Source organism: Ambystoma mexicanum, chromosome 1q, assembly GCF_040938575.1.
Source record: "Ambystoma mexicanum isolate Mex_15411 chromosome 1q, UKY_AmexF1_1, whole genome shotgun sequence".
NCBI lineage: Eukaryota > Metazoa > Chordata > Amphibia > Caudata > Ambystomatidae > Ambystoma > Ambystoma mexicanum.
This window is the reverse complement of record NC_090922.1, coordinates 532,522,763-532,545,569: the sequence shown is the minus strand read 5'-3', so window position 1 is coordinate 532,545,569 and position 22,807 is coordinate 532,522,763. Positions and strand designations below refer to the sequence as shown.

General features: G+C 44.8%; 1 protein-coding gene across 1 annotated transcript in view; it reads left to right on the top strand.

Moving 5' to 3' along the window:
• The first annotated feature begins 2,345 nt into the window (after positions 1-2,345).
• Positions 2,346-22,807, top strand: part of GSK3A (glycogen synthase kinase 3 alpha) — a 368,950-nt gene continuing 348,488 nt past the window's right edge. Inside the window, exon 1 of the mRNA XM_069640953.1 lies at positions 2,346-2,598. Within this exon, the coding sequence (XP_069497054.1) occupies positions 2,430-2,598 (169 nt within the window). The 5' untranslated portion in view covers positions 2,346-2,429. The remainder of the gene's footprint in view (positions 2,599-22,807) is intronic.

The window sequence follows — 22,807 nt, the reverse complement described above, 5'->3', positions numbered from 1 at the left end:
CCAAAGTCACAAAAGTGAGCAGAAAGACATGATTTATCGGTTTCTTCTTATTTTCAATTGAAACTATATCAAATGTCTTCAAGTTGTGGAGTTCTAGTCTGTTGTGATTTTTGTTTCCTGGATTAGAGCACAAAAAGTAGCGACAACCACTTTAAAGAACTAGACTGGGTAAGACCGGACTGGTCACTGCTAAAAAGTATATAATATGGTTACCAGTACTGCTTAGGTAAATGTAATGCTATAAATACATTATAATAAATACATACTATAAATACACTCTCTGCCGACAACCTAGAAATAACACTGGCAGGCCAATGTTTGGTGTTACTGATTGCTAGAGCCAGCTCAAAGAGATCCCCAGAGGATGGGTTTTTGGGGAGAGGGGGACCAGTTAACTTCGGTGGCCGGCAGCAACAGGGGAGGAAATTAATGGTGGTTCTGCCACATTCAATTTTCTATGCTAGCAGCTCGGGTGCATTGACCGGCTGTTGAGACGTGATAATTGCCTGTCAAATCAGTTGTTGTGGGACTATGGAACAGTGCATTAATTATGGAATTCTAGGTGTCATACTTCGAGACCACTATCTATTTTTTTAAATAAAGTAAATGTAATTGTAAGGACTGCATTTATTAATTTAAGTCAGAGTACGGTTAAACTATTTGTGAACGACTATACCCTTTGGCTAAACTGAGAATGCATGGATTTTACCCACTCTGCAATTTAGGCACTTGACCACATACCTTCCAATGTTTACTTGGTATACATTTTTAAGTTTTGGATTTCAAGGCCTATAATAATACTGTTTATATATGCAAAATACACAAATCGCATGGTAAAGCATGACAACGTGTAAATCCTTACAGAGACATGTTAGCAAAACGAATATCATTCTGAATGGAAAAACTACGGCCCAAAATGCAAAATAATGGAAGTCTGAAAGTCTCTCATTTAATAACACTGTATAGTTTCAGCGGTTTCTGTCATGCAATACAATAAATTGTGTAATACACTCAGTTAGGTATGGAGATTCTTTGTATGCAACTTCAACCTCACTGTTATGTATAAGAACTATTTGACTATGGACAGAAAAGCACACATATTTCTTTATTTGCATGTCAAGGTAAAATAAATGGATATCCACAGATCTCTAAAAGAGAGATGTACTGTGTTACTGCCTTTAGCAGTCACAGGTTTTCTAGTTAATGGTGCTATGCGAGGTCTTTTGGTTGGAAAGTGCCCCTCCTGCATAAAAGGGGCGCTGCTGCCGTTGACAAAAGAAAAGTGTTGGGGAGGTCGTTAAGGTGATGGCTTCAGAGCGATTGTCGCTGTGTGCCTCTCAGCCTTGCCGTGGTAAATGGGCAGTGCTTGATCATCCAAGGAGAGCGGATTCTACATTTTCTGGAATTTCGTATGCTTTGGGACTAAAGGTAGCCCATTCAAAAAAACAAATGAACTAGTGGTACTGCGTACCAATGATTTAGATCACACTTCCACCTCTGGTTGTCAGGACTGTAACTTGCGCCGAGAGGCAGCCGAGTGCTTTCCAAAAGAAAAGGATAAATCATGAGTAACGTGAACCATCAGCACAGACATCACAAAGGGGTGCCGCAAAGAGCAACAATTAACTACAACTAACCATATAATAGCGAAATAAATAACCATGTGATGAAATAACTGAGCAGAGTTAGGCATCTCAATGTAGCTGTCAAAATGATGAAATGGCAACTCCCTTGCCCCCAACCATCCGGGTTAACTACTTGTGTGTCAACTATTCGTATGAACGAATTGGACTTACAGAAAAACGAGCAGAATTAAATCTATATTTGGCTCAGTTGGTCCCCATGGCTTGCTGTTTGAGAAATTCACTGCGCCAGCACCTGAAACATGGGCCCCCAGACATTACGTTGTGTCCTGTCATCGCCACCTATGTATTGGATCTCTTTGCGTCACTTCACACTGAGCTGTATCCAGCTCACACACAGGTCTCCGATTTGGCTCCTTCCTTGTGCTACGTAAACACACCGGGCTCAACAGTGGAGACCGGCAGCCGTCATTTTCATACCCTAAAAATCAATACAATCCAGTAGCGAACTCAATTTCCCGTCATCCATCTGCCAGTGCGTCATTACGCTCTGCGCGGAGTCATTCTCTCGTCATGTCCCTTAGCCGTCATCTGTGTCATTCGCCTGCGCACCGACTGTCCGTTCCTATAGAGGTCTCTGTGGGTCCTCCTCACCCAGTCCTACCTAGTCTTCTGTTGTGACATCAGGTCGCACAGCGTGCGCGGGCCCGCGGTGCCATTCCCGTCATTGGCCGCACCGCATGAGTCCGCGTACTCCCAGCCTGCACCGCAACGTGACGTAAGGCCGCAGAGCGTGCGCGGCCCCGCTGTCGGTCGGTCGGTGTCCCAGGCCCAGCTCCCTGTATCATGAGCGGCAGCAGCCGGCCCCGCACCAGCTCCTTCGCCGACCCTGGGGGAGCCGCGGCCGGCGCAGGGGGAAAAGCAGGCCCTGGAGCCGGGCCCCCGGGAACGTCAACCGTTGGAGCCAGCGGTGGAGGGGGCGCAGGAGGGCCGGGCTTCAATCCCAAACTGGGCCGTGAGTACTGGGCGTTATATGAGCGTAAGATGGATAGGGTGGACAGGAAAGGGACAAGTCGGCATTCAGAGTGTTAGGGCTGACCGATTTTCACGTTGACACTGTTCATTGAGTTTAGTGGGAAGGCAAGTGTACCCTTCTAATAGAGTACTAAAGGGAAAGTGCAAGGGCATTGAGTGGGGATTTAACTCTAGGTGGTTCCCCGGAGCTGGTCCGATAGTAGAAATTTAACGCGAAGTGGGACGGACTCCCGGGAGAAGTTGCAATTAGTGAGGACCCTTGCTTCAACCTAAAGATGGGTGTGCAATACAAAGGCAGCTCTTATTGTGGCGCTTAAGTACTTGGCGATGTTCTCTCAAGTCTGTCTGCCCCAGTCTCGAAGTAATGATTTTCAACTTGAGCCAGGGTTGTGACTACCTGGGAAGTGACCAACCAAACCTGATTTTTGACGTTTGGTTCTTAAACTTACATTAACGGCGGGGGGGGGGGGGGGGGGTGGGTGGTGGTGGTGGTGGTGGTGGTGGTGAGGGGGGACTCTGACATAAAGATGCAAGGCTCGAATTAAAGATTTGATGAGCATGAGCTCAAACATTTGTTATCCGGGATCTTCCTGGGAGCATGAGCTACACCTAGGAATTGTGGTGCTAGTACTTGGTGTACGGCAGACTTCACTTGCTCGTGAAATGCATGCATTCATTACTGATCGGGTATGATCCAGAAGTCTCATAGAACGTTCCTAAAGTTGTATAGGTTTCTTAATGTATCAACCACATTGTCAGCACAGGTATAGCGGTCTGTATGACTAATTTATCCGAAGGCAAAATCACCACCTAGTAGGTGGCAGCTGTCAGAATTACAAGCAGGACCTGAATGGCTTTGAGCAGCAATGTTGAGCCCATAGCAGGATGGTATCATGGTCAAGGCTCTAATTCGTATATAAAGCAGGGTGGGGCGTATGCATTTTACATAAATAGGTGGTTTGTGAATGTTTCTCCAGAGTTATTGGGTTGCAACTCCCATGACATAGCCAGCAAAGTCAATGGCAGCGTTTCATGGGAGCTGTAGTGTAAGATATCTGGAGATCTGTAGGTTGCAGATCCCTGACGATGGGTACTACAGTTTACAATGAGGAATGGCTTGGCACACGACCGATGGGGGAGCTAGGAATGGGACAAGCTCATTGTATGAGTGCTGAGACAATGGGCGGGTACACAGTTGCATGCATGAATTATACTAGGCTGTATGCTGGTGGGTATGGACTAGCAAAGCCTTGTCAGTATTGCCGTTTTTACCCCATTATGTTGTGGCCTTGTGCTCTTGTCTTAGTGTGAATGTAAAATGTACTCCATTCTGCAGCTAAGCTTTAGGTTGGATCACGCTCCTTCCCTACATGGACTGCCTGTAGCTTAATGTTAGGAAGGGGTCAGGTCACTGTTGGGTAGCACTCATCTATATCAGTGAGTGTGATTGATGGGTGTGGTTTTGGGTGGCTCATCTGATTAGATGATATTTTGACAGGTTTGGTGCAATGGAGTATATTTTTGGGGGTGGGGGGTATTGTTGATATGCATATCTAAAGATTGATATTTGGTATGCATTGGTTACGGGTCATTAGTTACAAGAAGGCAGTGGTTTTAGTTTTTTTATTTTATTTCTTACACAGGGTTCTTTTTGTGATTTTCCCCGGTTATGGTAGTGTCTGAAATATTCATGTATCATGGTAGGATTTGCATCAATTTGTCATGATACTCACCATACTCCTTTGTCTTGCCCCCAGTGTCATTATTTCAGTGCGCTGCAGTTCAGTTGGACTTTCACACATTTCAATTATCAAAATTTCATCCTTCAATAAAATGCCATATCGTTTCCATCTTATCAATTATCATATTTACACATTTTAAAATGTAGAAATGTCATTAATATCACTCACAATAAAATCAGTTATTTTATCTAATTAAAATGTATCCCATTTACCTAATCAATACTCGCTTACTAGATTAGATTTTGATTGCACGACAGATTACAGTACTACCATTATTTGCTTCACTTCTCTGTATGACTTAGTTTTTCTCCTGGGCTATGTCCCATTTTACTCGAGGCCATAGTTGGTTGACACAGCAGCTAACTCCTGCACGTTCTGGGAACTGGTAAGTGTATATAGATTGGTGTGGAGCAGCTGTACCAGATAATCTATGGACTGGTCATTTTTGTTCATTGCATAATGCCATAATACCGTAATTGGCAGAAACCTAAATTCTGACACCATGTCGATGCTTCCTTGCATATATATTTTCTATCAAGGAAGTGGTGTATGCCATTATAAAAGATAAATCTGACCAGTGACAGGCCTCAATGGCATAGCAGCTGAGCTGTTTAAGACTGAATCGATTTGTGCGGACACAATCCTTTTAATTCTATTAGTACCTCCAAGGATATTAGCAATTTTCCATCCCATCTACACAAAAGGGCCAAGAGATCTGCCCGCCCCTTATCGTCTAATCTCTCACAGCTTCTCTTCGTAAAATCTTCGGTCGTGCCCCACTTGCAAAACTCGAGTGTTGGGTAGATGGCAACCATATTCTCTCAAACATTCAATTGGGGTTTAGGCCTGGAGTTGGAATTTTCAAACATGCCGTAAATCTGTATGATTGTTGCGTATTCCTTGTACATCAAAAGGTCCCCATTTACCGGACCTTTATGGATCTGAGCACATCCATTGACAAGTTGAATCAGAGACAGCTCTGGTCTGTGTTTGTCACTAAACTACCCTTCAGAACTATTAGATCTTCAGGTCTCCATCCTAACAATAGGGCGTGTGTAAAGAGTGGGGCTCATGGCCAGTGCACCAAGTATTTTAAGGTCTGCTGTGGCGTTGGCCAGGGATGCATACTAGCTTGCCTGCTATTTTCTCTTTATATAAATGAACTTCAAGAAGTTCTATTGCAATCGGGGACAGATTTGTTTTCACACAAAAAATGACCTATTTTGGCTTATTTGGACGATGCTGTCCTGTTAGCCCAATACTCCTCTAGCATTCCTGGTCTCGAATACAGCTAATAAAGACTTCATGGTCGAGCGTGACCTTATAGTCAATGCAGCAAAATCTGCTGTGATGGTCAGTCCACTCGGATCAAGGAAAATTAAGTTTTCATCTGTTTAGTAAAACCACGGTTTTCCCACACCTTTATGATTATCGTTTGTATACGAATTGTTCGAATGTCAATTGTTCGAATAACAATTGACCTTCTGCACAATTGACCGAATTTAAACGGTCAATTAGGATATATATGCGGGGGGGGAAACCCCCCCGCAGCCCCCCACCCAATCCCCTTATATTATTATTAACCCAACCCATAATATATATATTAAAATGACCATACAGTCAATTGTGCAGAAGGTCAACTGGGACCCCTATTATTCGAACAATTGTCATTCGAACAATTCGGGTAATACCTGATTAACTTGGTAACTATCTGCTACCAAACTAAATGGTGCCCCTCATATTTTCAAGCAGGTAGCTCACTTCAATCAAGCTTTTGGAATATTCGATTGATTTTAAAACTTTTAAAAACCAATGCAATTTTTGCAAGTCTAAAACTCGAAGGCATTTGTCAGTTATGGCTCCTCTTATGGGGGATCAGGAGCATCCAAACCCTGCATGTAGTGGAAAATTACTTTTATGAAGCGTTCTTGTGCTACCATGATCTTCCTCCAACTTTGGGGCACATCTTGGTCTGGAATTTTTTGATCAAATGCCCTGATCATTCATGTCTTCCACTGGCGCTGCTTGTGGTGTAATCCAAAAGCACAATTATTGCAAGCAGTTTTATCAGTTCTAATGGCCAAAGATGGATCGCATGTGATTCTTTGACTGCATCTGGGTAAAATGAACACTGCTTATGCATATTTAATACATGCTAGCATGAAATCCGCTACAACTACTAAAAGCAGAATTAGTGATATGTCCAAGACCAGTGGGAATCGTATAATGAAGCCAAGTAGTCTTCAATCAACCTAGAATAGATTATCTGATCTGGCCCAATAAGATGGCAGAATTCTAATAACCAGAGCTCACTTTAACTACCTTCTTCTGAGAGTGACGTGGTCCTCCAGACCAACCAAACAAATACTAACTTCCTTTTTGCCTGGTTTCCCCCCCACCCTCAAGGAGAATTTACTTCACTTTAGGTTATTTTTGTCCTGTTTATACTGACATTGGGGACAGATCATTGAAGCCGATTCTTAATATGATTAGGTTTACACGATGTCGCCCTGCCTTAACTTAATGGGTCAATACCCCATACTACCTGTGTCATAAAGCAAAGTGAAAAGCATGTTCATGATTCAAGATGCTTTAATTAAAACTGTAACCTACAAGTGCAGGCAGTAAAATAAACCGCCTAGGACTCATCTCAGTTGCTTCATTCAAGGAACTGTTGATTACTAAAGTAAAGAGTATATTTGCAAGCTGCTGCTAGCCAGGCTGTCACCAGTGAGCTCCATGATTTATGGGGGTGGTGCCATAAAATAGCCCGTGTAAGTGGTACCCAAGGAAGAATTAAAAGGGCCGTATTGACAAGATTTCTGGGCGTTAAAAAAAAAAAGGCCTGATAACGCACCTTATCTTGAGTGCTGGTTCTGCTGTTTGTGGCTGTTAAGGGAACACACTTTAATTTGTGTATTGTACCATGGCATCCTTAGGGTGATTATGGTGTGCCTGGCCCACCCTAAGCACATGTCTCCCAAATGTTCCCACGCATGCATTTAAATTCTTCCGTCGCTTTGTGAATGGGCCCCCTTTCATTCCTGCCTTGGAATTCATTCAGACCATGCTATCTGTGCGCCCCAAACTTTGACTTGGCTCTATCAATGTGCCTCACATTACCTGTAGCAACATGCCTCTATCCGTTTCTGTTAAGTCATGCCCCTCAGGGTGAATTATCAGGTTGTGTGGCCTACCTCTACGTGCCACATCCCCCATTACCAGCCCATATAGCTTGCTCCATCTTGTACCCCTGGCGACACCACCTTAAGCCCCATTTCCGTCCTCCACTTCGTTGTGTGAGCAGCAAGGAGCATACAACAGGCGAAATGTCCTACCGCCCATGCTACTTTTTGCCACGAGAATGACCTGAAATCATGATTTCAGTTTTGCATTTTTTTTGTCAGGTTTGTATAGTTTCATATTCATTAATTCTCATTTGCCTCTCTTCCTCCCTCCGCCTGTGTCTGCCTCTTTGTTATACCGCCCACTGGCCCTAGTCCCTCAGTGCCCCATTTGACTTTGAGACTTCCATCCCCAGATAAGATTGTGCCAGTTATTACCGGTATCAGTGTTGCTACTACATTGAATGTTGGACAAATAATTGATTTGCTAACCTAAAACTACTCTAATGACTTAACTATGTTCCATCTAAGATCTATTAAGTACTGCAAAGCAAATATCCAACTTTGTATATATGTGGTTGTTTACTTACCTAAAGCCTAGTATTGTGGTGTTGCCTTTGCCTTAGGCTATGTAGAAGAACCATATTTATATATTCTGCCACTAGCCTGGCATAAGCTGCTGTTCCCTTCTCCATTGCGCCCACCATAATCCCATTGATCTTTTTCCTAACCACTCCTTTAGCAACTCAACCCAGTGTTCTGTGTGGTGCTATCCTGCGGTTCCCTGCCCTGTTCCTTCTTGGCTTCTTCTAGTCCTGCTATCAGTGCTGCGTTTTCTACACCTCCTTCATTGCCCCCTTCCGTATGACCAATGCAATACTTTGCCTCACCCAATTCGTCTTCCAGCACCTTCTTGGTCTTCCTGCTCTTGCCCCCCCATTTGATTTGACATGTCTTTACCTGAATCCCTACGTCTCCTTGCTCGACCCAACCCATTGTTGTCTTCCCCTTCTCCTATCCCCGAATCACCTCCTATCCCCGATGTCAACTTTCGCCAGCAGACACCCGCACCCTGCCATCTGGTTTAGATTGACTGCCTTGTCAAAGGAAGCATAGCTCACAGCAATCCCTGGCCTCCAATCGTTCACTGATTCCCCCCTTAGGGTATGACAGATTGTGAAATCTAAATGCCCCAACTCTAGGTACCACCACAGCGGTGAAATGAGCAAGTGTTCCATTTGTCTTGTGTATGGGCCAACTACCTTCCCCAGCATCAATTACTTTTCTATTTTTTTCCCTTAACGTTTCTGGGAACTCCGCACTGATTTGGCATTTCGTGCCAGTTTTTCCCCATATGGCCCCTATAATGCATTTCAAAGCCCATCCTGAAACCACTAACTAAAGCGTCCTGTCCTTTCTCTGGGGCTGGGGGGGTTATCTTTGCAACCATGCTAGTACCTTTCCTACCTGTATGGGTGATGGGCCCTTGGTGCCCAGGGCCAGCGGATGCCCTCTGGCACAGCGTGGTTAGCCTCTCCCCCATCGTTCCCAGTTTGCCTTCCTTTTACCTCCCCTCATTGCAGTTTCTACTAAATGCTTGCTGCCCATCTCGTTGGGCATACATGCACCCCCTTTCTAAGATCTGCTCAGATGGTGAGTATCATTAATCCTCTAGCACTTGGATTGCCTGTGAAACGTAGCACTGCTTCTTATCCCTAGATGGGACCCAGGAAATAGACATTGCTTGTACAGCTATCCCTTTTCTCACGCACTGCCCTTTGGCAACTTAGCAGAACGCACGTCTTACTCCACACCTTGCACTCGCAAATAACACGAACCCTTGTCGCACATCACCTCTGCCATAGAATACTTTTTAGCAACAAAATTGAACGGTAGTTTCCCACTTTAACATGCCATCTCCCTAAGCACAGTCCCCCACCTTAATTCATAGTAAACCTCTGCCGTGCCCATACACACTCCATATAGATATGGGTGGCTAGCAGGGTCTTGCGCACTCTCGCATAACTTTAATGGCTGAAATGCACACACACATAATAGCATCTTTTTGTGGACTCCGGTACCGCTGAGGGAGTTCAACGAAAAGCTTGCTGGGACCATAATTATGGTGACAGGTGCTATAACAAATGACCGAATGAATGAGTAACCTGTCACTCCATATTCAAAGCAAAGCAGTACCCCCAGTAACAGTTTTGCTCTGGAACACCTCGAATGTTACTTTCCTGTAGAAACAGTTTTTGTTTTACTGCAAAAACATGGCAGCTAAATTAGTTATCTTTGGGGTACCCCCTAAAACCCTCCACTCTGCTTGCTTTTGCAGTGAGCTCCCTTAACTGACACTCCCTGATTTGCCATCATCCGCTGTGACAAGGGTGGGGGCAGAGAGCTGCTGCAGACTGCCCAAGCATTTGCAAAACCAGTGCCCACAGGTAGACGGTTTCAAGGTACTCGATTGCTGCATGGCTTGTGTACACATCCCTATATGCCCGATGCTGTCAATGTGTTTTCCGGCGGTCCTTTTGGATCGGGAGTGGTGCTCATGTCTTTCCCTGGCACCTTTTGGGATAGTATCTGGACATGGTTCTGGCTAGGCTTGATGCAGAGGGTGTCTGGGAATGGAAAAGGAAGATGGCACCTGCAAACTCTGGAAGAATACATACTAAAAGGTTTGGGATGCCCTGATGTCCCTGAGAATAGAGGCATGCATTCCCGCTATTTGACGGGTTCCCCTCGAACATTGCTGTACGAATGGAACACCAAATGCCACCAACGTTTCCACAAGAGAACAGCAGAACTGCCGTCACAAATGCAGAAGCGCACAAACTGAAATCCCCAGTGCCTTGCAAACCACGGGGAAACTGTTAACTGCCAGGAAACGCACCCACCTATTCCTCAATGTGATTCCAAATGAAACCTTGTTACGCAGCTGGGCATGGCACAGTGACGAGAACGGGCTGAACACAATGCTGTGCTACCAAACCACATCCACAACTTGGAACCAACGTCGCAACCACAGGGCGTAGCGAGGCCCGCTATCGAACCAGCAAATCGTCCTCTGTATGTACGTCACCCTCCCAAACTAGCGCACCCACACCTCCAATTCCCCACGATGGAGGCCACCCCGATCTTGCAGCCCAACTAAAGGCTGTGTGCAAACCAACCAGATGCAAACTGCCACCCCATCCTCTGAGTACCGCGCAGTGCTGCTACCAGAGCACAGAGGCCCGGTCTCCCAGTGAGCACGTTCCCCAATGCATCCTTGGCCCTGGGAGTATTTCCAAGGCAAAAAATAAGCAGCGTTGCATAGCAATTTGCTGTGCAAGTATGCTTGCTAATTAAATTAACACTTGTGTAGCAAATATCGCTATTCAAATTAGTCTGTTCAATGAAAGCACAGCTCACCCTGCATGCCCCTCTTGCTCTGTGCCCCCCTCACTCCCAACACTCTTTTCACTGTTCACTGCAAGTTCAAAGGGCTAACAGAGTGCAGCAATAATTGAGATAATACTTTTATTAAGCTAACAATATCCTGTCTGGCAAAGATCAGTATGTGGGCAATTTGTATTAAGTCATGCAATTCCATTCCTAAATCCTTATATTGTTTCCTCTTAAATAGTGAAAACACAAAGCTAAATAGAGGTTTACTCTAGTAATCAATAGTTGCATCAAGTCTATAAATCTACTGCAATACCATATACTGTACTTGGCCTTCAGAGCCTGCTTTGTTCTATTATTATGATTAAGATATATTGGTGCCAGTGGGAGACAGCTGGCCTAACTATTTTAATAACCTTTTTATCATATGTATTTGATGTCCTTCATGCTGCCAATCTTTTACATTTTATAGGCGCTCATAGAGGGCTCGCAAACTATTTGCATAGTTGAGTAGATTTTGTGAAGGGTGACCACCCTTTGAAGGGGAGGTTAAATAGTTTTATGTAACATTTTCTTTGCAGTAAATGTCAAAAGCTTTACTGTGTATGGCTGGCCTCTGGGTGGCAGCAGTAAGTTGGTTTGTAGTGACGTGCACCATTTTACAAAAGCGCATTAACATTTTTTGCCATCTATTGCTATGGGTCCAGTGCATTTCAACTAAGTTACTCGACCTGCAGGTTTAGTGGAATTTTAAAGAATTTGCATGGCCTGACTCATCTCACTGTCTTGCTTCAGTGGTACACAGAAATGCTGTATTGATGCTCATTTTAGGTCTTGGGTGCAAATAACTTCTGCTGACATTACAAATATTAGTATAACGTTGCTAATCAAGAATTTTAATTGGCAAACTCTGCTAATCAATTTTTCAAACTAATTTATGCCTTGATTTTATAAGCGAGGTAAAAATGGTTTAAATGTACAACAAATGTCATTTTAATAAACATTTCTTTCCACCGAGTTATTCATGCACATTAATGCATACATTTGTACCTGTTGGATCAGGCAGTTTAACAGTTTTTTTTTCCTGTGGCACTACATTACTGATCCAAACAAACGTCCATTGATCTCTGTGGGTGTAAGCAGGTGGACAAGCGCGTGTTATTTTTGTAGGGAGTATGTTTTTTTTCTCTCCAGAAAGTAAGTGGCCGAAACACGCCTTATCTGTAGGGCTGGCTCTGGTATCGGGTGAGCTAATACCTGCAGCACGTTTTAGAAGTGATTTCAAAGTAGTACACTAGAATGATCTAGAAACCTTTTGCGCAGATCCTTTGTCAGGACTCAAGATCAGTCTCCCTAACCAGATGTTTCTTCATTTAACTGTACTTTAGATGTTCATTCCCACCCTTTCAAGTGACCTGGGTAGCTTGGGTTCTACATAGAATCCAGGTCTACAAAAAATGTTCCAAACGCTCCTGGTGTCCACCTTTTTGTTAACTACACAAAGTTATCAATTGGGCATACTGAACAAGTGTGTACACCACCTGAAATTGTTTCTTGCACTGTTCTTTCCCCAGTTTCACCTTGAGAATCCCGTCCTGGCGCTTGGGTAGGAGTGCCTAAATGTGCACAAAGCACTATGTACATATGTCGAATGTCCCAACATGTTTTCGAGTAAAATACCTCCGTGTGGCTCCTTATGGCTTTTTGAAGGAAGATGTTGGTTTGCCTTTAGACAATTTCATATTCCAGCTAAAGTCATCTTTCCTGCATGGTGTAGAGTGCCAGTAAAGCACTGAAGGCTACAGATACTTCCCATATGTGCCACTTGGGGTCCTCCGTCCCCCCTCTGCTTGGAATCCTTCTCTAGGCTCCATGCGCTTTTCCCGTTTCAAATGAATGCAGCAGATCACTCTTGCAGGTAGCACTCAGTTTCTTCTACGGAATGATTAATGGGATGACCTTGAACATAAATTACGGCCTCTGGTGGTGTGGCTTCTTTCAAATCCAGATGTATCTACTATATTGTCACACATTTTTACGCTCAAAGAGGAGGAATGTTTGCATTGTAAAATCGCTTGGGGGTGTATGTCCGTCTGACACCTACATATTCTAGTGTCTTTGCCTTCAAGAGTCCTGCAGAAAGGATATAGATTGTTGAATGTTAAGACCCTTATGTGATTTCTAGGCTTTCCGGGTTCTGGAAAATGTAACTTGGGCACAATGGCTGGCAAGGTTGTGCCATTCTTTATTAAGAATAGACTGTTGGCATAAAGGGACGATTTGACTTATCACCCACTTGCATGCTCTTGGTTTTCTTTAGTGCACAGATTCTGTGCCGTGGACTCCATGGCTGGTGCGAAGATCCTATGCTGACGCAAGGTAACCGTGTCTGGTGCCTCAAAACCGTTTCACTTCCTATTCAATTTCGCATTACACTCTAATCCTGGTTTTGGCCATTTTAAAGCTTATGCCATAATTTTGATTATTTTTTCAGACCAGACCCATTCATGAGCAACATTCTTTTTTTCAATGTACTTCTAGTCTTTGATGTGAACATCTATTTGCTTAAACACACCTGTGCAAATGTATCCCCTTTTACCCATCACAAATTAAATTATGTCTAGTGTTCCTGAGATGGTGTCATGCACGGTCTTTTGTTCTGGTCCTATTGCAATGCTCAATATTTTCAATCGCCACTACCCATTGAGTGATAAGTGAATAGTAAGGCATTGTGCGCATGCGGAGAACTGGGGAGCTGGGGAATGTAGATTACTTTGTTTGCCTGGCTAGTAGCCCGACACATTATTTGTTACCCGTAACATTTAATTGGGCTCTACAAAGTAGGATAATTGCTGGGTTAGCTTGTTCACGATTGTCTTGGAAAAATATCTCTGCAGCAACTTTCAAAAATGCCATCCGAGTCCTTCTGTGTCGTAGTAAGGCTGTTACAAATCGCAACGTTTAATTTAACAGTTGAATAAAGACCTAAATTATTACGGAATTTCTTATAACAAGAAAGAACCTGTTTGGTTCTGTCATTTGGCGTGTTCGTCTCATTAGAAAAAATGCATTGTACACCATCAATTTCTGCCAAACATTCCATTTCTAAACCGAAGGTTTGTCGGCAGAAAGGAGTTTGCATGCACAGGCTTGCAAGGAAGCAGTCGGGTGGAGCACCATTGACTTGGAGGAGGTGCACCCTGTCTGAAGAGGCCAATGGGGAAGATTGGCACTGCGGGGTCACATCAGTACGGTGACTACTGGCCTGGTTGTGCGATTTAATGGTTTCTTTGGTAGATGGGTGTGAGACCTGGCAAGTAGGTAGATGAGGTTTGGTGAAGAGTGGCAGGTGTGCTAAAGGTGGCATTCGCAAAAAGGTGGGTACTTTGGGGTGATGCAGGCTGATAGTCTCAAAAATCAATATTAAAGTATCCCCTTCTTTTTCTCAAGTGTCGGATGGATATCCAAGGAACTAGCATTTATCTGAAAACCCTGGTTTTAACTCTGGCCACATAACACCAAGGGTCCTCTATGTACTGCAAAGCATCGCCAGCAACATTGAGCAAGTAGAACTTGGGTGACATTTGGAATCCGAGGCAATACTTTCGGCCATTGCAGTTGGTGTCTCTTTTGTCTGACTTCTCTCCCAAAATTATAATCTATTGCTTCCACTAATTGTGTTTTTTTCCTTCCTTTTTTCTTTATTTACTTTAAGATTTAAAGCTTACCTAGAGTATGCCACACACTGAAGGGTGATTTAACAGCTCACTTTTTACCCAGAGGAAAACTGGGTATGAAAGTAATCTCCCATTTCTTGAAACAATCTCTTTAGTTCATTAAGGTTTTATGACTCAAGAGTATAGAGATCGTTGTTGTTAGTTGAATAGCATATAAAGGTAAAACCGCATATGGGGGTACAACCGCATCTTCATTAAGCTGAATTGACGCACAAAGCAATACTCGAGAGGAGTGATAAGGCAACCCTTCTTGCTCCTATGCCCAGTCCCCTTTTGGCATACTTGTGGTAGATCACATCCTTCAGGATGGGACCAGAGCTCTTTATTTATTTTTTTTGTAGCGCACCCATTTTAATCCTTTACATTTTTTGAGGGCCGGTGCATGAGCAGGATTTGCACTGGCGAGTCTCGCCCTTCAGTACTTTTTTCCACGTGATCGGCTTCATGGTAGCGGCAGCAGGTTTTATCCTACCTTCTAATAATGTGTTAAAGTTTTCTTCCTTCCCGGTTTCTGTAGTATGCTTTTCCCTATGCTGTAGCATAAAGGGTACGCCTTGTGTGCATCCTGTGATTGTCATTACTTGGTGGCCCCATTATCTCTGCTTACAGGACCTAGCCTCTGACCATTGGTAGAGCTTGTGTTTTTATAGGTACTTGAGAGAAAATACAAAGACTGGAGGGGGATGTTTTTCATTGCATTCCTCATTCAGCTAAAGGACCTAATTGAAATGAAGCTCCATCATCCAATAATTTCTCTTCTTTTCAGGGCAACCCGTGCCAGGTGACTCCATTTTGGGGCCTTCTGGTGCAGGGAGGGGTTATGTAGACTCTAGCCTTATCAGGACTTGTGAGCTACCCCATAAGGGGGCTGAGCTGAAAAACTTAGGTTCCCCTTACAGGGGCCAAACAAAATCTACAGGCAAAGCAGAGGATCCCCGGCCAGGGGCTGAACTCACTGCCGTGATCTCAGACGATACCCTCAAAGCGGTTAAACAAATTACCAGCCACAGATCCCACAAAACGTTTGCCCAAAGATCCAAAAGACTGTCATTGCTAAGGATCCCGTTAAACAAGCTAAAATGTCTCCTCAGAATCGGCTTCCACACAGGCTTAGACTCCTCAGAGGGTGCGAATGAAAAGCTTGAATCCCACTGCTAAATACTGACCCCGCTAGTAGAGCTCTGTTGCACTTCACAACTAAAAATACTGAAAGGTTAGGCTGCTGGGGGAAGAACTAAAATCTCAAATGTGCCTGACCTCTCGTAAAAATAAAGACTTAACATGTGGTGCTACAAAAGTGCTTTGGATCCACCCAAGATAGAATGTCCCGTAAGTTTAAAGAGAACTGGAAAGTTGCTACGGTTGGTAGCTTTTGCTACTGTACAGCCACACCAACACACATCCCCAGAGATCCTGCCATGGAAAAGCCCTAGAACAAAGCCTCTTCTACCACCCCCTATGTAAACCTGTCTTGCAGTAGTATCCTGCTTCTACGGCTGGTTTTCTTTTTGGATAATGCTTAACCCCATTTATTCAGTCTAATTTCAGCTTTGTCATGCGTGTCCGACAGTTTGATAAACCCTGCAGCCCACTTCATGGCTGATGGAGGTGTTATGGCCTGTGTGTGGCCGTTGGCTTGAAGTTGTAATGGTAACATTAACCCTTCCCAAGCAGTTTTCTCCCCACCCTAGAATAAAAGAATAAATGTGCTCAAAATTGCCCATGACTTTGCCTTTATGGCTGTCCATCAGTTGGGGAAAACGCCCGTTTCTAAAGCAGGGCTGTACATTTCAAGCTATTAGCCACCCATGAAAGGTCACTCGCTCCCTCAGTTTACCACATACCACCAGCATATTTCTTACTAACCAGTGCATATTTTAGTAGGATGTAAGGGAAGAACTCGGACTAAATCCACAATAACCATGCAGATCACTTTACTTTGCCAAGTTTCAATTTGTTCCACTCAATCTGATTTTGTAATTTATTTAAGCAGACCCGGTCCTCCAGACTCTTGGATTGTTGTGCATGTGTCATCCAGGCCTACCTACCTACCCACCCCAGTGATTGTGTTCAGGTTCTAGGATGGCCAACTAGCTATGACTCGTAACACTCCAATCTCATGCACTCTTGTGTACCCCTGTTTGACAGGAAGCAGAGTAGGGGTAGAGCTAGCTGAGCTCCCCAGAGTATTACTGTCTCTTATGGGACAGGGTGTAGCTGCCCCAGAGGGCACTCTGCCAGGAGAGCGATTGCACAAAAAGCCAGTCTGCAGCCGGGGTAGAACATTAGCAAGCGTGGCTCTGCCTCCATTGCACGACCAGATAGCAGAATGGTATCCCCAGATGTATCGGCCAGTGTTTCCCAACCCCACCAGACTTGAGAAGCACATCCATGCCTGCAACGTCCTGCTCTGTTGAGAGAGCCACTCTCTGGGGCAATGGGAGATGAGCAATTCAGACCCTGAGGTTTCTTTCAGCTGCATCAGTGTTTTGTTTGTGTCTGGAGGAAGCCACAGTAGTCCTCTGTCCCCACCGCCTCGGCTAACAATCACTCAGTAGTCAAAGGCGTAGACGGTTATAATCCACATGCTTTGGTAATCTCCTTACCAGCTCGGGGAAATGCATCTGTATTCTGCCATAAAAGCACTAAAATCCTGTTCTTATCTATCCCTCTGTTATGTGACGTCCACTAAGATGTACTGCGGCTTCATCCAGCCCTGTGTGGTTAACTCTTGGTCAGAACCTTTTTGGTTTTTTGTGTTCTTTCCAGGGCAAATTAAGTAGGGCAAATTAAGTAGGGCCCAAATGGAACTGGCAAAGAACAAGTTTACATGGCGTCCTGTCATACCACACCCCTTTAAATCATTCTTGGGTGCATGCTTCTATCTTTGAATGGGGAATGTATTGATAACAATGATGAACAATTCCCCAGATTGACTGCTCATTTATTTATTTCTAGCTCAATCAGTTGTTGGATCATGTCCAGTGGTCAGATGGATGCTTCCATGAGTTGTTCAGATTAGTTTTATTATCCCAGTCAAGATAGTTGATTTAAAAACCCTGCATTGGCAACACCTGTGTGCTAATCTGTGATAGTTGTTTGTGGTATAGGAGTTTGTGGTATAGGAATGAATATATTGTATTTTATTTATATAGTGCTTTCCACATTTGTATGGCCTCAATGCGCTTTGTGGTTGGAACGCCCTCGATGACCGTAGCCCATGTGCTGGAAAATTAGATTGGAAGATGCTTGTGTGCAATTTCGTTGGTCTAGGACTTGAGTGGCTGTCTAGGCTTGTCTAAGCAGCCCAGTGTGGGCGGCGTGGTCTCATTGTTCATGTTCTCTCTAGTGTGAGGGTCTGGGTAGAGCTGGGTGTGGGTTAGTTTGTTGCAGTGTGCCTCAGCGGGGGATGCTGGTTACCCTGGTCTATTTGTCTCATTGTTCGTGGCCTCACTAGTGCTAGGGTCCCGGGGGCTGTGGGTGAGTTTGTTTTATTATTTTTTTTTTTAAATGTTGTGCTATAGGGAAACGTTTGCTGGCTTCACTAGTCTATTTGTCTTGTAGGAGTGTTGTGGATGGGGTGATGTGTGTCAGGTTGGCCGATGCGTAAACTGCCAGCTACCTCTGTTGTACTTGGTGTAGGGTTCTGGAGTTCCAAATTGATGTCCGAGGTTATGGGTGGTGGGAGAGTTCATTGCGATAAACCACAGCGACGGCTGCTAATTTCCCTGGTGTATTTTTTTAGGTAATGGGGGGGGGGCGACTATGTCCAGTGAGCTGCTGCGAGTGCTGCCGGCCTCAGTGTTGTATTGTCTTGTCCTGATTGGCTGGCCTGACTGGTTCGGAGGAGTGGATTCAGGATAGGATATTATGGGAATAGCCAGGATTTTAGGGCCTTTCTGAATTTGAGATGGTTTCAGTGTTGCAAGTCTGTAACGCCCTCGATGACCATAGTCCATGTGCTGGAAAATTAGAATGGGAGATGCTAGTGTGCAATTTCATTAGTCTAGGACTTTGAGTGGCTGTCTAGGCTTGTCTAAGCAGCCCAAAAAAGAGGTATGACATGTGGGTGGGCACTGTTGGTGGTTTGCGATAGGGTGCATTGTTGGGAGAGTCAATGTGTGACCAGCTATACTGAATTCATTTTGTTGGGAGTCGCTGTATGCTAGTGCAGAGGAGTAGGGAGTTCCAGATGATTGGCGTTTGGACGAAGGAGGAGGATCATCCTCCCAGCCTCGGAGTTGTTGGATGGGATCACTAGGCGAAATGCTGTGCAAGATCTGAGATTCCCTGTGGGCTGGTAAGGCATGATTTTTGTCTCTAAGGAAGTCCGGTGTGGTGAGTTGCTTGGTGGGTGACGAACATGGCTTTAAAAGTAACACGTCAAGCAATAGGAGCCAGTGGAGGACTTGGTGTGGGACTGATGTGTTCTCTGGTGGTTCGGTTTGAGCGGGCGTGCTGTCGTGTTTTGGTTTCTTGGAGTTTCCTTAGTTGAGAGGCTGGGGAGCCTAGGTAGAGGCTGTTTGCGTAATGTAGGCTGGACAGGATGATGGCGTTGATAGCCGAGAAGCAGTGGGGATAGGTGGTGTGCATCAGTCCGTAGATGGAAGAAACCGGTTTTGTATACAGTAGTTGTGTGTTGAGGTAAGGGATAGGTCTGAGTCCACAGTGCATCGTAAGTTTTTTACTACATTGGAGACTTCCGGTGCTTGTCCTAGGGCTTGAGGCCACGGAATCTGTTGTGGCAGGAGGGCAGTTTCCCCCGGTTTGAGGATGTGGTTGGTTGTCATCCAGTGGTCTATAGCCGAGTGACAGGATGACGGGTCCGGACTGCCTGAGTTTAGGGATTTGGGGGTTTCGACCATCTGGATGTCCTCTGCTTGATTGTAGCAGGTAAAATTGTGTGAGCAGATGATTGTGGATACTCCTTGTGGGACACCTTTCCTTACTGGTCGTGATGTGGCTGTGAACTGCCAGGGGTGCATGATTTGTGATGGGTTTGAGATCGAGGAGATCCATAAGCGGGCTGAGTTTCTGATTCCTACTGTTTTTAGCCTGTCTAGTAGAATGGAGTGATCAATGGTATCGAAGGCAGCAGAGAGATCTAGCAGGATGAGTACTGCACAGCCTTCTGCGCCAGCTGTTCTTTTCTTTTTAGGTCGTCCTAGATGGAGAATAGGGAAGATTCTGTTTCCCTGAGTGGCCTGAAGCATGATTGTGCAGGGTGTAGGCGGTTGTTGGCAAAGTGTCCAAGCTACTTGTATGCTGCGCGGTCCATGAGTTTGGCGATGGAAGCGTGTGTTGGAGAAGGTGCGGTAGTTCTGGGGGAGGAGTGGATCGAGTTGTGGGTTTTTTTTATACATTTTTTAATTTTTTTTAGGAAGGGTTTGACATAGTTTATTTAGGGCTTTTGGGAAAGATCCTGATATGAGTGAATGGTTGAGGATTGTGCATGCAAATCTACCTGCACATGTGGATGCTAGGATGTTTGAGTGAGGGTGGGCTGGGGTCCTCGGGTGAGCCTGAAGGGCAGCTATCTGCTACGAGCGAGAGGAACTCTTTGTGTGTAATGGGAGGGAAAGAGTCGGGTTTGTATCATGTGGGGGTGGGCAGGGAGGGGCGACTGAAGGTTGATAGGAGGGCGGGTGTGTCATGGGGGGCATATGTTTTAATTTTTATATGATGGTGAAGTGCCTGTCATTAGCTACAGTGTGGAAGTGCACAGGGCTTAGGAGATGGTGGCGGCTGGCTCGTGCATGCAGGGGATTTGAATTCTGCTATGATTACATGTAGTTCCTTGCTTGGGTTACAAGCATGTAGGATTCTGTTCTCATAGACCATTTTCTTGCTTTTTATGCTTTCCAGTCTATGTTCTGGTGGTTTTTGCTAGGGTGATTTTGTTCTGGGTTGAGGTCTGCTCTCCAGGTCCGTTCAAGACAGTGCTTGAGAGTTTGGGGTGATTTGAGGTTGTCGGTGAACTACCTGGGTGTTGGTCCTGATCTCTGGGAGGCCCGTTTTGTTGGAATGAGGGGTGTGAGGGCTTTTGTAAGCCAGAGGTCAAAGGACTATAGCTAGATGTCTTTGCTGGAGGCCGAGTGAATAGAGAGAGTTGAGTGCGTGTGCTGGATCCGGCGTTATTACAAATGGTCCTACATGGCCAGTAATTCACTTTGAATGTGGCAAAAATGTCAAAATTAATGTTACTGGACACGCAATGAGTAGTCAAGATTGCCATATGACTGTCCAGATACTCTCACCATTTGGCAAGTATTGTCATAAGCCCAGCAAGTGCCTTCATTATTTAGTGACCTGATTATAGTCTGGTACTCCTTATTCCAGGGAATGCAATGAAACGCTCAGGTACCCGCACTATTTCAAGATTTCTTATCAAATGATTGGCACGAGTGCCATTGCCAGGCATTAACATCAAAATCACCAGATAGTTTGCCCATTGCCATTGAGTGCCAATGCATTTGCATCATTGTCATGAGCAGTAAAGAGTAGTGCCACTGTGCCCAGTTACCGCAGCACTAACAGATAATATTGTCAAATTTCCACAGCTTCGATTTGGCCCAATTAACAATCTGTGGCATGTTGCGTTATGCCCTCTTAACCGATACTATTGGGCCTAGTGAATACAGTAGTTCCTGATTCGTTGTACTCTTTCAGCGCAAACGCTAATTGGTTTATTCATAGTTATCACAGTAAAGCTAGTTCATAACTAGGCCAACTGTGGCAGTATGTCTAGATCCCTTTTCATACATGAATGCAAGGGTAGTTTCTTTGTGGGCTGAGTGTGGGGTGCTTGTGGTGTCGGGTGCTTGGGCACATTGTGCTGCGGACGAAAATAACTTTATTCAAGCTTTCAGAAAAGGGATGCTTTGCATGTTAAAAAAAAAAATGAACTATGCATTGTAGGTGGCAATCCAGTTGGCTACAAATATTCAACTATGCACTGTATTATTGATAATTTACCAGTAAATTAAGGGCTTGAACTAGCTCACTTTTAACAGAGTAATTTGACTGTGCCAACGGGAAGTATGCAAAGCAGTGTTAGCAGTTTCAATTTAACATTTCCACAGCATGCATTTTACTCCTGTAAATGTGCTTCCAGGAAGCATGGGTGAGGATCTCTGTTGAATTAATCTGTGGACAAATCCACTCCATGTTCCATCTTTGGTATCTGCCATATGCTTCTCATGGGAATACACTGCTCCTTTATATTATGTAGGATGGCCTCCTTTCTATGACCGCTAAAATTTCACAAGCGCACTGAAATGAGAGCAGCATGTTCTATGTTCGCCTATGTCCAGTCATTCCAATTCCTTATCCGGCCAGCTGATTCGTTGCCGATTTCGCCAGGCCAGCCCCACCGGAAGGCGAGAGCTGGCCTTCCCCAAAGGGCCTGTCTGCGTCTGTCCGCGACGTCACGTGGTCGGTCGAGCTGCCCCTCTGGCCCCACTCATATTCTAATCTGAGTCCTGTGTACCGCAGTTCACTAATGCAATCCTCACTTGTGGATATCTAACACTGATGCACGCGCCTAGCAGCTGCAACCGTGACTGCAGCACATATCCATAAGTGCCACGATTACTATTCGCACATTCTACAAACTGACTATGCCACGTACCCAGTCTTTACTTCGTTTCATCCCATCATATGTGCATTTGTATTCGCTGAACTTTGCAGCATGATGCTCCTTTTTTATCCTCTACCACGCTAAAAACGCAGACCCATTGACGGAGTACAGTACTGTTATCTACTCATTGTAAGACCCCGCCCACCATTGGCCACGTTGTGTTCCCTTAACTATCGCATCTACCTCACCCCTGCACATTGTTTTTGTGAATACTGTATCCAGTCTACCATGCCACACACTGGATCATAAACTGCATTTAGCCTTGCCTCCCTACTATACCGTGTTGTATTTTGCAGCTGGCCTACCTTTGCTATACAACACTACTGTCAATATGCTCTATCTGAACTGATTGCCATACCAGTGACCTATCTTAGTGTATCTAAATCATTGTGCCTTAGCCTTCATAGGTGGACCTTATCCCGCAGATTACACCCGCAGATTACACCCATCAGCTGCCTACCCCACTGCTGATCTATTATGCTACTGCCAGTCTAGCCCTCTCCATTGTTTCCGGACTAGCCTAGGCCCATTGATTGTACAGCCTTTGTGAATA